Source organism: Macaca thibetana, chromosome 5 (genome assembly GCF_024542745.1).
Source record: "Macaca thibetana thibetana isolate TM-01 chromosome 5, ASM2454274v1, whole genome shotgun sequence".
In the NCBI taxonomy this organism is placed as follows: Eukaryota; Metazoa; Chordata; class Mammalia; order Primates; family Cercopithecidae; genus Macaca; species Macaca thibetana.
Genome location: NC_065582.1, coordinates 31,619,005 through 31,633,696, shown reverse-complemented (window position 1 = coordinate 31,633,696; position 14,692 = coordinate 31,619,005). Strand labels below are relative to the sequence as shown.

General features: G+C 40.3%; 2 protein-coding genes across 9 annotated transcripts in view; one reads left to right on the top strand and one right to left on the bottom strand.

The window, feature by feature from the left end:
• GASK1B (golgi associated kinase 1B) overlaps positions 1 to 3,842 on the bottom strand; it is a 47,891-nt gene extending 44,049 nt beyond the window's left edge. Inside the window, exons 1-2 of one of the 2 annotated variants that reach the window (XM_050789862.1) lie at positions 3,449 to 3,842; positions 1,581 to 2,714 (exon numbers count right to left, since the gene is read on the bottom strand). In XM_050789862.1, the coding sequence (XP_050645819.1) occupies positions 1,581 to 2,490 (910 nt within the window). In that variant the 5' untranslated portion in view covers positions 2,491 to 2,714; positions 3,449 to 3,842. Of the gene's footprint in view, positions 1 to 1,580; positions 2,715 to 3,444 lie in introns of both variants that reach the window. The other variant, XM_050789863.1, reaches the window with a different exon arrangement.
• A 123-nt stretch (positions 3,843 to 3,965) lies between these two features.
• The window catches only part of TMEM144 (transmembrane protein 144), a 90,844-nt gene continuing 80,117 nt past the window's right edge, over positions 3,966 to 14,692 (top strand). For 3 of the 7 annotated variants that reach the window (XM_050789875.1, XM_050789868.1, XM_050789873.1), the window contains exons 1-4: positions 3,967 to 4,052; positions 5,741 to 6,002; positions 7,433 to 8,400; positions 10,794 to 10,868. The gene's annotated coding sequence lies outside the window, so the exon portion shown is untranslated. Of the gene's footprint in view, positions 4,053 to 4,156; positions 4,213 to 5,740; positions 6,003 to 7,432; positions 8,401 to 10,793; positions 10,869 to 14,692 lie in introns of those variants that run through there. The other 4 variants (XM_050789871.1, XM_050789869.1, XM_050789872.1 and 1 more) reach the window with 4 other exon arrangements.

Genomic DNA, 14,692 nt, shown 5'->3' with positions numbered 1-14,692 from the left:
TCCCAATGCCCACCAGCAGCTCCTTTCATGCCACACAGTTCCAGTTTGGATAATAAGTTACATATTCACCTAAGTCCAGTGGCTAAGAAGTTATGTTCTGAAGTTTGCTGGGCCTACAATCAAAACCCAGTTTAGCCACTTACTAGCTGTGGGAGTTGAGGTCAATTACTTTGTCTCAATAAGCCTCAATTTTTTCACCTACTAAATGGAAATAATAATAGTCCCTACATAATAGCATTGCTATGAGAATTGTAGGAGCCAACACATATGAATCGATTTGTATAATCTTTAACAAATTGTGGACACCCAGTACAAAATTCATTTTTATCAACATTAGATTAAATGTTTGAGAGGGTTTCTTACATTGGCATAATTGTGGTGGACTGTTTTGTAAACTTGAGACATCAAAGCATACCTGTGAATCTGGAGCACTTAGATAAGAACCACTATCAGTAATGAATGTCCAGTTTTTCTAAGTAAATCACTGGTACTTCAAGGAGTATCCATTCTAAAACGAAATTATAATGCTAAAGCCATTGGAAATGCAGTTTGGGTCTCAGCCACTCCAAGGGATTTTAATCCATTCCATTGTAGGCTCCCTGGGAACCTCACTGAAATGCTAAATTTCATGGTGACATGGAGAAAGTAAGTATCCTTTCAGCTTTTAATCTCTTTGGGGTACGTTTTAGCCTCTTGAGCCAATCTGGATTCAAAGTTGTAACTTCTGGCATCATTCTGCATTCAAACATAAGCCACTGACTCACTGTACTTTGTATTCAAACCCTAGAATAGCTTTAATATTCAGGGAATATCCTTTATATGGCATGGGCATGACCGCAGACCAATCCTTTTGCTGGCAACTGCAGTAACTGGCTACATATGTTAGAACCTGCCAAAATGTTTGTCACCCAAGAAGAGAGAATCTTGAAAGACTGGCTCAATAGACCATAGTCAGGGGCTTGATAAAACCACACAGCTAGTTAGTATACATACTGAACAAATTACCAATTTTTGCCTCATTCTTTTTTTGTTGTTAAATAAAGGGGTTAAATCCATTGGAAAAAAAATCAAGGGGTTGAACCTAACATGGTCAGGCTCTGCGCCCCTTAAGAAGATTCCATCTGCTCAAGAACGATAACTCGCTTCCCCCTTACTTTTAAAAACTTCTACTTCCTCCCATAGTAACCTATTTAATAGTATGCCTGACTGTCAGCAAGTTCTTTGCCTCCAGCCTAGCTTCCTCTCCTCATCATGCAAATTGCCATTGGCTTTAATTAGATTTAATAAACCACTGGGAAGTGCAGCGAGGGAAATGGAGAGCCAAGATTATACAGTATGGGCTTACTCTTACATGTCCAATACAGCATTTTCCCTGGAACTCTCATATCCTCCCAGGCTGGGAAAATAAAGAATGCCAAGCGCATGGAAAGACAGGCTGCTGCGGCTGCTGCTGCTGCTGCTGCTGTCCAAATGTGAACCGTGGGTGGAGAAAAATCATTTAGAAAAAGACAGTAAGGGAAAAGAGAAAATGAACCCGAATCCCCAACAGCTGCAAATAACGAAGCATGTGAATCTGTTACCTTGGATGAACTCTGCTTTCCTGCTCACAGACGGCAGGGTCCTGTTGAGCCCCAAGATCCTGTCTAGGTGGAAGGCGAACACCTCACTCATGTCCAAGGGCTGCTTGAGAAGCCCACAGGGGCTAGGGCCGCAGCGGAGCACAGCGCCAGGTGCGCCCCCCTCCAGCACCAGCAAACGGGCTCCGCTCTTAGAGGACACTGGCCGGAGCCCTGCCACTGTGCTGTCCGCCAAGAGTCGCATTCTTCGGATGTCATCTTTGCTCAGCCAGGAGGGGGCGCTCTCGCTGTAGATCCTAATGTTGCTTTCCCTGGAGCTGGGCTGCAGGAAGTCTGGGCCCCCGGCTCGCACTCCTGGACCCCGCACCAACCTCCAGGGTCGTTCTCCCATCTTAGCCAGGTTTGCTCCCTGAGCGTACCCAGGTGCTACAGCATCAGCTGCCCTTGCAGCTTCCTGCGGCTGAAGGGATGGTCCGACCAAAGCCTCCTGCCCTGGGGCAGCCGATGCCACTGCATGCTTTTTCCTGCGTTTGGGCTTCACGGTGCCACGGATATTGGCCGGCTTGCTGCGCTTGGAGCGTAGGGTAATGTACACCACATTGGGCTGCAGAGTGGACCCATTGCCCTGGGACTCTGGAGGCGCCAGGGTACCATCCAGGGGTATCTCAGGGAAGGATGCCTCGGCGGTGTCGCGGCTGCGATGTGGCCCCTTCTCAGCCACCTGTCCGTGCTGGAGAGAGGCCCTCCCCACCTGGCTCACCAGGAAACCCAGGTAGATGGCACAGGCAGTGCCCAGGAGAAGGTTTCTCCGGGTCCTTGGACGTCGGCTGCTCCAGAGTTTACACACCCGCGGGACGCACAGGGAGCAGATGAACCAGTTTATGAGCTGCCCCGGCTTGTCTGGACAGGTCATTTCTCTGCCGCATCCACATGTTGAACGGAGTTTAAAGTCTGCAGTTGGCTCCTGCTAATGTAATGCATGGTTTCCTGACTTCAGCTGTCGCGTCCGCTTCGGGACATAAATGGTCTCCAGTGGGTAGAGGTGGAAGGAAAGGGTTGGTAATGAAGCTGGGAATGTTTCAGACACAACAAACCTTTTAAACTATCAGTCTCCCCAAGGAGAAATGTGGCTGGTTTCTGGGAATGAATGGATACAGAGTTAACTGAGTCACAATCTCAAACCATTTAAGTTCCTCTACAAGAGTAAAGAAAAAAAGTCATCATTTCCTTTCATAAATATCACCACTAAATGTTTTTAAAAATAAAAGTTAAAACCATGGAAACAAGATAGATGTATAGATTTGACAGTCACTTTAAAGTAGTGGAAACAAGACACAAAAAATCCAAGAGTGTTTTATAACTTGTACCTAGAGTCATTTAAGTTGACTCTGAAGCAAAAGCATTAAAATGTGACAAACCTGGGCTTTTCCTTTTTGAAATTCAGAAAGAACTTAAGACAAGTAATAGGTGATTTTTAAAAACTCTATAACTATACCATATTTACTTTTTAAAGTCCTGAATTAACCAAGTACAAGCAGCAAGTATTAACAATAAAATTTAGAAACATATTCTCTTAGTCTAATGGTACAAATTTTTCTTCGTATTAATAATATGTTCCATTAGCTTACATTGTTAGTATAATACAAAGCCGTAAATGTCCATATATGTTGGAAACAGTTGCATTTATTCTGTTTCTCTCTCTCTCTTTCTCTCTTACACATACACACACACACACAACACAACACAACTCTGACTGCTTTTTATTTCTTTTCTTTCCACCGAAGTCAGCTGAAAGAAAATAAAAGCATCTCTAGTTCTGTTTTTTCACTATTAAAAAGAAAAAGAAGAAACTCGTAAGCAACCTTACTTACACAGCTGGCCCCATGCTTGGCTCCAGGAAGAATGTAATCCTTGACTCTAATGCAAAGAACTTTTAAAGGCTGAGGCATGTAAGTAGAACATATTTCATGGTCAAGAGTGTTCCACATTTCAAACATTTCAGTTCAGCTTTAAAAGCTCCCTTGAAAACTACTGATTGCAAAGCAAAACTTGGAAACTGACTGCTGCATGGTTTTAAGAGATATAAGGCTTTTAAAAACAATAGTTAACAAAATAAACATTAATTTTAAATTCGGAAAAAAGAAATGCCGTAGAGAATCAGTTTTCATTCAAATAACTTTCCACTTATTTTTAACCCCTGGGAGCCCTCTAGTGTCGTGTTTGCAAAACAGACTCAGAAATGTCAGTCTCATGAAGTTCAAAAGATCGAGAGTGTTTGCTATCTTGGTGGAGCAGCCGCAGCCAAGGGAAGAACTTGTAAAATGAGGAATGCCATCACCCCTCGAGGGTCCATCCCGCATAACTTGGGGTTAGAGCACAAGCGTTCCCAGGAACTACTCACCTTACCATCTTGGCCGTTTCATTTGTCTTCCACCAGTTCTGGAAAGAGAAGGCCTAGAAGTTCAGGAAAAAAAGGTAAGAAAGAGTTAATATAAATGAGGGGGAAAAAATAGAACAGTGAGATAAGAGTGCACATAGATAAGGAAAGACATTTATAGTGTGCAGTTGCACAGTGCAACAGTTCACAAAAAGAAGTCGTGGATTCTCTCTGATTGGAGGTTTTTAAAAAAAACAGGTAAGGGATTGGCCTGGGTGGTTTGCGTGTCCTAGCACAAAGGCAGGGGCTGATGACCTCGGGGTCTCAATTAGACTATGACAAATAGAATCAAAAGGCAAGAAGACAGAAAGGGAACAGGGATTTTTCCTCCCCACAGAGAAAGAAAGTTGTGATACTGAAGAGTGGGTAAAAGATTAGCATATGGTGTATATTCCTAAAAATACTATATTTTACAATGCAAAAAGAGCAAGGAGTTGGAATATATATGGAAGGAGAGAATAAACGTCCAAGTGGTAAATTGACGAAAATTATAATCAGGCTGTTATTTTAGCACTCTAAACTCAGTCCTTTTTTCCTCTTTAAAAGTCCTGCCACATGGAGGAATGAGAAGGAGCAATCCCAATATTGATAGTAGCCTGGAAGTACCTGGGTATTTTGGCTAAACTTTCTGAGAATTCAGGCCTCAAAGCAATTTTATTTGCACTCAAAAACTCTTAAGGCACATACTTTCATACACACAGAATTATTTTCTATATAGAAAATGTGAACTTCTTGCAGGAAAACCATATCAAAGCTGCATTTTATAATCATCTTATTATTTTCACAGTTAAAGGAACAACTGACTTGGATCTATAAAAATTAAAAGTAAGCCTTTGGCAGAGGCCAGTTATAATAACCAGAAGTCTCCTCCAGCTGTTTTTAGAGCTACTTTTTTCATGGAGAAATGTCTAGGAGATAGTGCGAGTTGTGTGAGTTGGTAAATCTGGTTGACTACCTTCCTACCCCACTCCAAAAATGTCTCCTAGAAAAAGAACAATACACTGTCCCCTGCTATAGCCACAATAGGGATTAGTGGAGGCTCCACTCTCTACTCTGAACTATGATATTCAGAGAATGGGCTGAAGAGGGAGGAAGCCTGGCTTTAAATTCTTCTCATTTAACTCTTACGTGTGGTCCCCTGTGGCAAGCCATTTTACCCTGCCTCAGTTTCCCTCATGTGTAAGAGAAGAAAAATAATACCACTCACTCCATCGGTTTCTTGTGATGACTGAATGAGATAGCAGCCTTGGAATGATCATTTGAAATACTCAGCAATGTGTTTGTTTTTATCCCCCATGATGCCTCATTAAACTGCTCGGAAGCCTGTCTCCTTGGCCCAGGCCTTGACACATAGTCACCATTGCACCACAGCAAAGCTATCACGGTAGAATTGAGGACAAGCACACTGAATTATTTGTAGTCAAGATATTGATGTAACCAATACACTGGATAAACGGGGCTTGTCAGATATAATCAGAACACAATTTTAGTGATTGCCCCCCTCTACTGCCCATTGAAACCTCTTCTGTGGCCCGATATCTCTTTTCAACTTTCTTAAACGGAAACTCAGGCAGACCCCATGACTTTTCCAGTAATACTTAAATTTTTTTAAAAGTTCTCCAGTTGTTAGCCATAGACACACAGACATATAATATACATAAACTAATTAATATGTTTGATTCTATATCATAGTAAATTTTTTTTAAAATTTCTTTCAAATTTCCAGAATTTCTCCAGAAGATAGCAGTCCCTCAAAAAGCATAACCAAAATCTCCTGAAAAGGGACAGAGGAGATCCATCGTAGATTCTTTTTTGTTCCTGCCTAGAGTTCTTGTTCCTTAACCACTCACCCAGCCACTCACCTTACTTTGAGCCTGGCTCTGGCTGTTCCAAGGTAGTGGAGAGAGAGAAGCAATAATGGCAGAAATGGTTTTGCTACTCCATTCATAATGCTGCGAATTGACTTATAAGCTCTCCAGGTTTGGCAGGTATGTAAAGCTGACTCTGCGATGAGCATCTTGTAGTCACTTCAAAGACACCACTATCAAAGCATCTCTCTAGCTGGCTGTTGATGGCCCCTCAGTCCCTTGGAACTTGGTAGCCCCCTGTTCTGTTGACATCACCTCATCTCTCCAGGCTGTTCTCTTAGGCAGCATTTAGGCTGACTCGCAGGCTGGTTTTCTAACCTGGACCTCTGTGTACTGCCCCACAAGTGATCCAATGGACATGGTCACCATGATTTGCTCCAGTAACCTCAGACTTCCCAATGCAGCAAACCACTTCCCTCAGCACAGTGGATCCATACCTCATTTTGGAATGTGGAAGCAATTGCCATCAATTGCTCATGGTCTCTGTTGAAAGCGAATGGAAAGGTGTTTTTTGCCATCAGGTAGCACGGGACACGGAGAAGTTTAATTTGGTTTTAGAAAAATAAAGCTAAATTCCTTGAACGAGTGTTAGTTTGAAAATTTGTTGCCACAATATAACATTCATTTATAACTTACAATATAATCTGTGCGTGCACATATAGAACTCAAAGCATTCGTTATTATTATTAGATTAGATCAGAGAGACTAATAATTCTCGTGCCTAAAGTATTTTCTCTTCTTAAAAATAATGAGAGAAATAAAGTGAAAAAGTAGACAGTGAGATAATGGTAGAGCCCATTAGAATTACCTGGGGACCTTTCCATATCTTTTTGGAGGGGCAAGGATGGTGATGGAGAGAAAACATGAGTAGAGCAGGATTGTGGGAATGTTCTGTTTCTTCGTTTAGATGAGATTTACCTAAGTATGTTTATTTTGAGATAGCACATTGACTATACATTTGTGATTTCTGTACTTTTCCATATTTATATATGTCTTATCCTTCAATCAAATTGGAAAGGTGGTAGATAAATAGTTATTTATTTTATATTCTTTATACCTTGTATATATGTTATAAATCTATAAAGAAGGAGAGTAGGACAAATAATTTGTTTACAATTAAAAAATGCATATTTTTTCAGTCATTTAAAAATTAAGTTTAAATATTAAAGAACAGCAAAAACCCCTGAAAATTTTAAAAATATATGAGTGTCTAGGCCCCATCCATCTTCCCAGAGACTCTAAATGATCTAAAGTAGGGCCCAGGAATCCACAGTTTTAAAAGCTTCTAATGTGCAGAGTTATAATTCACTGTATTATGAGTTAAATACTTAGTTCTAGAAGCAAATTAACACCTTTTTACAATTAAATGATGTCTTAGGTTTCACTGGCAATGAAGTAATCTGTAAATCCTTCAAGGCTTCCAATAGTAAGATCCTAGTTTGATGAAGGCTATTTGCCTTCAGTCTGGGACACCTCCTGGACCAGATTAGATAGTGAATCGGGCCTCATTCTTCCACCCACAGCACTCTCATTTCTCCCACTTCTGTCAGGCGTGTCACTTGCTGTGACTGTGTGGCAACTTGCCCATCTCCTGAGAGCCCTTGGGAAAGTGAAGGACAATATATAAGGACTCCAATCACTGAAAAGCTAAGTACTGAGTTTTTCTTTGCCGTTGTTGACCCAGGCTTGTTGCACAGATTGCCGACCTGCAGATGGACACCTTGTTCCTGGTTCAGTGCTGCCCAGACTCTTCCACTGGGGGACCCTATCCCTTGCTCCTCATATTCCTGATTTCTAGGAACCATAACCCTACTATGATTATAATCGCGGCATTAGCATAGGTTCCTGGGTACAACCTTTGCCCTACTTATTGTATGGAATTTGCTAATATCTTTGCTATCCATTCCAACACCAGGCCTGGACAGCACCAAACTGCCCTGCCTGCTGCTGAAAAACTTTCAACTTTATAATCTTTGAAGTTTTGTCATAAAAGTGTTAAATAGTAGTCTATACTCTATCTGTCTTTTGACCAGTATGCAAAAGAAGTTATACTGATTATGTCATATTTTATAGAAATATGTGCACTTTTTATCTGACAGTTGATTGCTCACCCCTAAGGACATCATTCCTGTTGACCTAAACTAGTACATCTATATGCAGTAGGAGAAGTGCTTTTGGAGAAAATCACCTGTCTCCTCAGAGCTGGTATTACAAATCTATGAAGTAACACTATGTGCCATAGCCTAATCACTCATATATGACCCAGAGAACACCAAATAGGCATATTTCCAGCAGATAAAATGCCTGGCATTGTATTGTATTAGGTATTCTCTCCTCTGTCTACTATTATACCATGCACTTTCCTCCATTTTCCTGGTATGGAAATCTCCTGCAATAATGCATTTGCCTCATTTCCCTAGGAACGTTTATTCCATGATTTGATGTTGTGTCTGTGTTAGAATGGTTCTGCCACATGACCAGAAACTGGGCGATGTCTGCATGAACATACTATGATATGGTAAACAGATAAAACATATGACAGCCAATTTGGCATCTATTTGAAATGATAGACATGTACAAAGTTATTATTTCACTTCTTAATAATTAGATAATTCATGCAGGTTAGAATAATTTCCATTTGTTTTATAGTTCTAAAACCTGATAATTCATAGAGTCATCATGGAATAAAGTAAGAATTAGGAAAATTGGAGGTTGCCCTGGGTTTCTTCAAAAAGCCCCCACACAATCTAGACAACTAAGCTTCTCTGTTTCAGAAATGGGCACTCAAGGTCCTGATACTCTGCTCCATCTCTGTCCCCAGGGCACACACACAGAGGAGAAACCAGGACAGACACACTGGCTCTAGGTCATTCTTGGCAGAGACAGAACAACTCACGCAGCAGTAGTTTTCTGTCTTTGTAAAGGAGTAAAGATTGGATAAAACTGTCTCAACCCTTGGGCTCCTTGCAGGAAACTAGTGCAGACCAACAGATTATTTTTTCTCTCCTCACCTACGGTATAGTTTATGTAAAAGAAAAAAATCTACAGAGTACATTTAAAGAAAGGAAAGGCCCCTGGCTTCACTAGATTAAATTTGGAACATTAGAAATGCATTGGGATTATAAGTAAACACCTTAAACTGCAGGAGAAGAATGTAGAGAGAAATTTGGAATCGTTTATTCATTTGTATCTGGTAGTTTTGGAACTGAGTTGGATCACCTACTGTGATTCTGACATATGTAGCCTATCTGATACAATGTTGGGGTATGTAACTACATACCCAAGTTTTAAGAATTGATAGTGAAACTGGATTGGAAAAGACAGACTGGGTTAATGTTACATACGCTACCCATTCACCCACTCCCACCTCCCCAGCACTGTGGATTCAAGCACCAGAAAAGAAGAACTACAGGAAGGCACTGATGGAGATATTTTCATATATTATTCTGTGCAATATCAATGCATCAGCAGCCATTGGCTTGCAAGGTGAAGAAATATGATGCAGGGTCAGGGAGCATCTCATCCTTTCCATTACCTCTCAGGTATTGCAACTTCTGGAGCACTGGTGGGTAGCTCCCATGGTGTGGACTTCAGGGTTGCCGTAGAAGGCAGCAACAGCAGCAGGTGAAGCAGTAAGTTGCCCATAAGTAGCTGCACAGAGAGAAAACATCCATGAGAGAGGCTTGTGTGTGGTAACCAGAACTACCTGGGTTATAAGCCTATGAGCTACAAGACTAAGCATCCCTAAGACACAATAAGTGCTTTTCGGAGAGGTGCTGGAGGTCTTGTTTTACGCAGGAGGGTAAAAGTCAGTACAGTTCAAGTCACTCCTGCCAAAGAATGCTAGGTAGCCATGGGCTAGTGAGACTTGGAGAAATGTACGTTGCACACAGTTTAAAATTTATTGAAGACCTACTCAACGCTTGTCACTAAAGCTGGATTCTGTGGGGAGTACACAATGTGTAAGGCACTGCCTGGACATTAACTGAATTAACAAGTGCATGAATGAATGAACATATTAAGATGGTAAAACACATCCCAAGGCCAGTGGTTCTCAAAGTGTGACCCTGGACCCGCAGCATCAGCTTCACCTAGAAATTTGTTAGAAATGAAAATCCTCGAACCCCACCTGAGACCTACGGAATCGGAAACTGGAGGAGAGTCTTGTTTCAATACAGATATTGAAACAAGCCCTCCAGGTGACTGCCCTAGTGAGAAGCCCCAAAACGAATGGGGCAGGCCAGGAGGAAGACAGTAAGATGCCAAAAGAAGGTGGACAGAAAAGCAAAAAGTTGGGAGACGATTCAAAACAATATTTGCAGTTTATCTAAGGTTATTCTATTCTTTTTCCTGTCTTTATGAGAGTTCCATTTCCTTCCTGATATTTTATCCTTTGGATCAAAAACACAGAATGTGTTAACATCACATACCCTGCCCAGCCACCCACTCTCACCTACTCAGCGCCATAGATTCAAGCTCCTTCTCAAAGCAAGTTCACAGCATGTAGAAACTGGAAAAAGAAGGAATTTGAGAGAGACTACAGTTCACAGCCCATGGAATGAAAACCAGGAGCACTCATGGCTGGGTGTGGAGGGACTGCCTAAGGAAAAGTGCCAGAGAAAAATAATCCTTGACAGCCCATCACCAGTTATGAATCCATAAAGACTCCTTTTATAGTAAAATCACACTGTTTTCCAAAGGGCAGTCATCGGGTTCCCATGGTCATGTAACATGTAGCATAGCCAAAAATTATAAGCCTAAAAGCTTTTGGTTAGAAGCTTGGAATGGGTTCTGAAATAAAAAGATGAAAAGATACCAAGGAGTATAACACAGAGAAAAAAAATTGAATATTTTTATAAGAATGAACATGTCGTTCTCTAAATATAACACACTCCAATTATTTTTCCACAGGAAATGATCAGTGCTTTGGTTAAGAATGCATATTATATTGCAGTTCTTTGGGGAATGAAGCCACCCTTGACTGAGGTAATCATCAGTTCAGAGGCAACTCCTTGTTTTATCTTTGCACTAATTGCTTAGAGAAATAACCAGACAATATAATTTATGACAATAAGTCTGCATTTACCTGAGTTAACGAATTTGTGAACAAAAAGATTCCTATCTCAGGTAGGTGCTTTTGGCAAGATAATTAATTTAGCTTAGTTTCCTCATCTGAAAAGCTAAGATCATTATATCTAGTACACAGAATGGTTCTAATAATTAAATTGCATGTTATATGTAAAGCACTTAGCACAGTGCTTGATACATTCTAAGATGTAATTGCTCATTCATTATTTTCTCTTTTTTTGCAAGGATGATACTAATGGTTAGGCACTCTCTAAAGAGATGTAAGACACTGTTGGTAAGATTCATTGATCAATACATGACTTCAGGTTCAAGAAACAGTTGTATTATTAAGTTACTAATGCAGCAAATTATCCAGAATTTGCTTCACTGTCACCTTTTATACTTAACAAAAGACTTAAAAGATAATTAGGAATATATTCTGCATGCTACTTTGGATTCAAATCTTTGCCCATTTTTGCATTTGAAATTTAGAACTAGTCTATGGTAACCTATATGAGGCTATAGTGAGGTGATTCATAGCAATATAATTGAAATAGGGAGGTATCATAATTGAATACTTGTTTTACTTTTCTTAATAACGGCATCCATCTCATAGAGCTGGTGTGAGGAGTAGATGAATTAATACATGCAAGCCCTTACAATATCAAAAAAAAAGTCAGCTTTGTTATTATCAGGTGGGGAAAAACAGACCTTAGAAATATTCATTTCTTACGGTCAAAATGAGATTCAGAGTTGGTCACGCCCATTTATACTTTGATCAAGGGAGAGGTCACCCAATTATTGGATGGATTTAGTCAGTTCTCCTGACAGGTATCTCCTTATTATGGAGAAACCTGTAATCGCTTATTAGAGACTGAAGTATTTGTTGCCATATCCTTAGACTCCTCTATTATGCTTTTATTTTTTCATTTAAAATATTTTTGGAGCAACTACCATGTGATAGGCGTTGTGAAATCACTTTGGAAGTAGCAGTTAAAATGATATACAATGGTCTAGCAGTCAAGGGACTTATAGGATCCTACCTTCTAGGCTGGACTCCCTTCTCAAAATTTCATCTCTATCCTGTTCTCCACCTTCTTCCTCATCTACCACCCTGAGAACCTGCCCAAACCGAGCAGAAATGTCTAGTTTCAGCTCTCAATTCTTCCCATTCTATCTGTCTCAATATAATTAAGTAGATCATGCCTACATACCTCAAATATGTCCATTCTAATCATACTAAATTTGTCTACCAAGTGACAGTAGTGGACTGCTTTCGGTAGTTTTATAGATAATTCATTTTCATTGATAAATAATTCACTTACCAATCTGTCATAAGTTTCAAACTGACCCAAAGCTTATTTTCACTTATTCTATTATTGAATCATGGAAAAAAAAGACATTCTTCTTTTTGTTAAATAAGAAAAAAATGCTTTACAATTAATTGAATTTCAACTAACAGGTGGATAGATTTCTTTCTAAAATATATAGCTTTGTGAAATAAAAAAGTTTAATAAGTTGAGTTTGGAATTTCTGCAGCCAAACATATAAGTGTCTGAGAGGCTTGGTGAACAAAAGTTCATCACGAAACATTTTTATTTCTTTTCAAGTTTTCCATGAAGAGCACAATTCAAAATTAAAATGTATAACTTTCTGTTTCAAGCAGTATATATTGTCAGGCTGGAAACTCTCAAAGGCCCTCTTACCTAAAACCTAGACCTAGAATAAATAAGGAAAAAACGCATATAATCCATTGTTTACAAATTTCCTAAAAATGAAAGATTCGCAAATTTAAAACTCCCATAAATGACATCAAGTTATCATCAAGTTATCTGTGGTTAATATTAGAAATCACAAGCATACAAAGAAAAAAAAAACACAAAGAGAGAGAGAGAGAGAATTTTTGGAATTATTTGAATCCAAACGTAAATAGAGATAGATAAACATAAACTGTTTAAAGGAAGACTAAGGGAACATGCAACAAAAGGATTTAAAAATGATTGGGTACACATCAAAAAAAATTTAAATAACATTTAGAAATGATAAAACTGTTCAAATTAAAATTCACTGAATAAAATGTTGGCCCCTGGAGTCAACTGTGTAGCTTACATTTAACTAAATCTTCTACCAAAAATAAGTTTAAAAATTGGAAAAACATATATCTAGAAAACAATCCTCTGAAAGCATTGGAGAGCCAGTGCAAGTAATATTGAGCAGCTAGAATCCTTGAGAAAGGGAAGCACACAAGATGTATTCAACATTCACCTCGGAATTTTCCTGGGGGCATTTTCCAAGTTGTGGTGAAGGCGAAAGGAGCGCAAGAAGAAAGCAGGAGTCTCACACACCAGAGGAGACAAAGTCTGGTGTTTCAGGATGCCAAAGGAGCTCTGATTTGAGGAGCAAACTATTGAAAAAGACAGGAAGCTAAGAGAGTGTCTGCAAATCTGCACCCTAGTTTCCCTCAAATTGTGGGTAAATTTCTGACCTGTGCATGTGTAAGGCAAGCCTTCAAGATACATACTAGGAAAGAGCAAACAGAAAGCTGGAGTGCTGAGCACAGATTTCAGCAGTTGAACAGCACTGAGGAGTTAAAGATTAAAATGCAATCCAGAGGAAGCGTGCTAAACTCAGGTCTAGGACTTGGGTAGAACTACTTTTTTAAATTTTCTTTTTCTTTTTTTTTTTTTTTTTTTGAGTCAGAGTTTCACTCTTGTTGCCCAGGCTGGAGTGCAATGGCGTGATCTCGGCTCACTGCAACCTCCGCCTCCCGGAGGTTCAGGTAGTTCTCCTGCCTCAACCTCCTGAGTAGCTGGGATTACAGGCACGTGCCACAATGCCCAGCTAATTTTTGTATTTTTGGTAGAGATGGGATTTCACCATGTTGACCAGGCTGGTCTCGAACTCCTGACCTCGTGATCCACCCACCTCGGCCTCCCAAAGTGCTGGGATTACAGACGTGAGCCACCGCACCCGACTCGGGCAAAGCTACTTTTTAAGATGTCACATCCTGTAAGTAACAAATTAAAAAGCTCATGTATGACAAAGCTTAAAACTAAGTCTCAACTGGATCAAAGTCATTCACTGAAGTGCTTTATAACTAAAAAACAAAAGCAACACTTTTGTGGGAACATCATATAGAGAATGTACAGTATGCCATCTATATTCTGAAAACCGACTGAAAATTATAAAACATGCCAAAAATAACAACAGCAAATGACCAACACAGAGGGAAAAGGCGGGAAATTTAGAAAGAAAGAAAAAAAAAAAAAATTTCCAGGCTCCATCCTTCAGGAATATCGAGGAGGCAGGCATGCAGCTGCTGCCACTGAAGCCTGAGCCTAAGCCTGAGGCATAAGCTCTGCGTCACTTCCTGTGCCCGCAGGCGCGCCCTGACTGCGTGCCCGATTTCCGGGCTCTGTGCTATTGGAGTCCCTGGCTCTTGCAGTTCACGAGCCTGGGAGGCCGCATGCATCCAAAGGCCTTTTTCCTGTGCTGTTTGCTCGAGCTGCCCTCTCCCTGCCTGCCCACCCGAGCATGACCGAGGTGGTAGGCTGCCAGTGGCCATCTCCATAAAAGCAACTGAAAGTTTCATACTGGAAGCTCTTTTGGCTGGCACTCCCACAGTTCTGTGAAATAAACTTACTTAAAGTTCTATGAAGTATGAAAACTTTTCCCTGCTCTTTGACTTGCACAAATTTTGTTTGTATCGTACATTAGAAGAGAGAAAATGATGCCTTGCGATG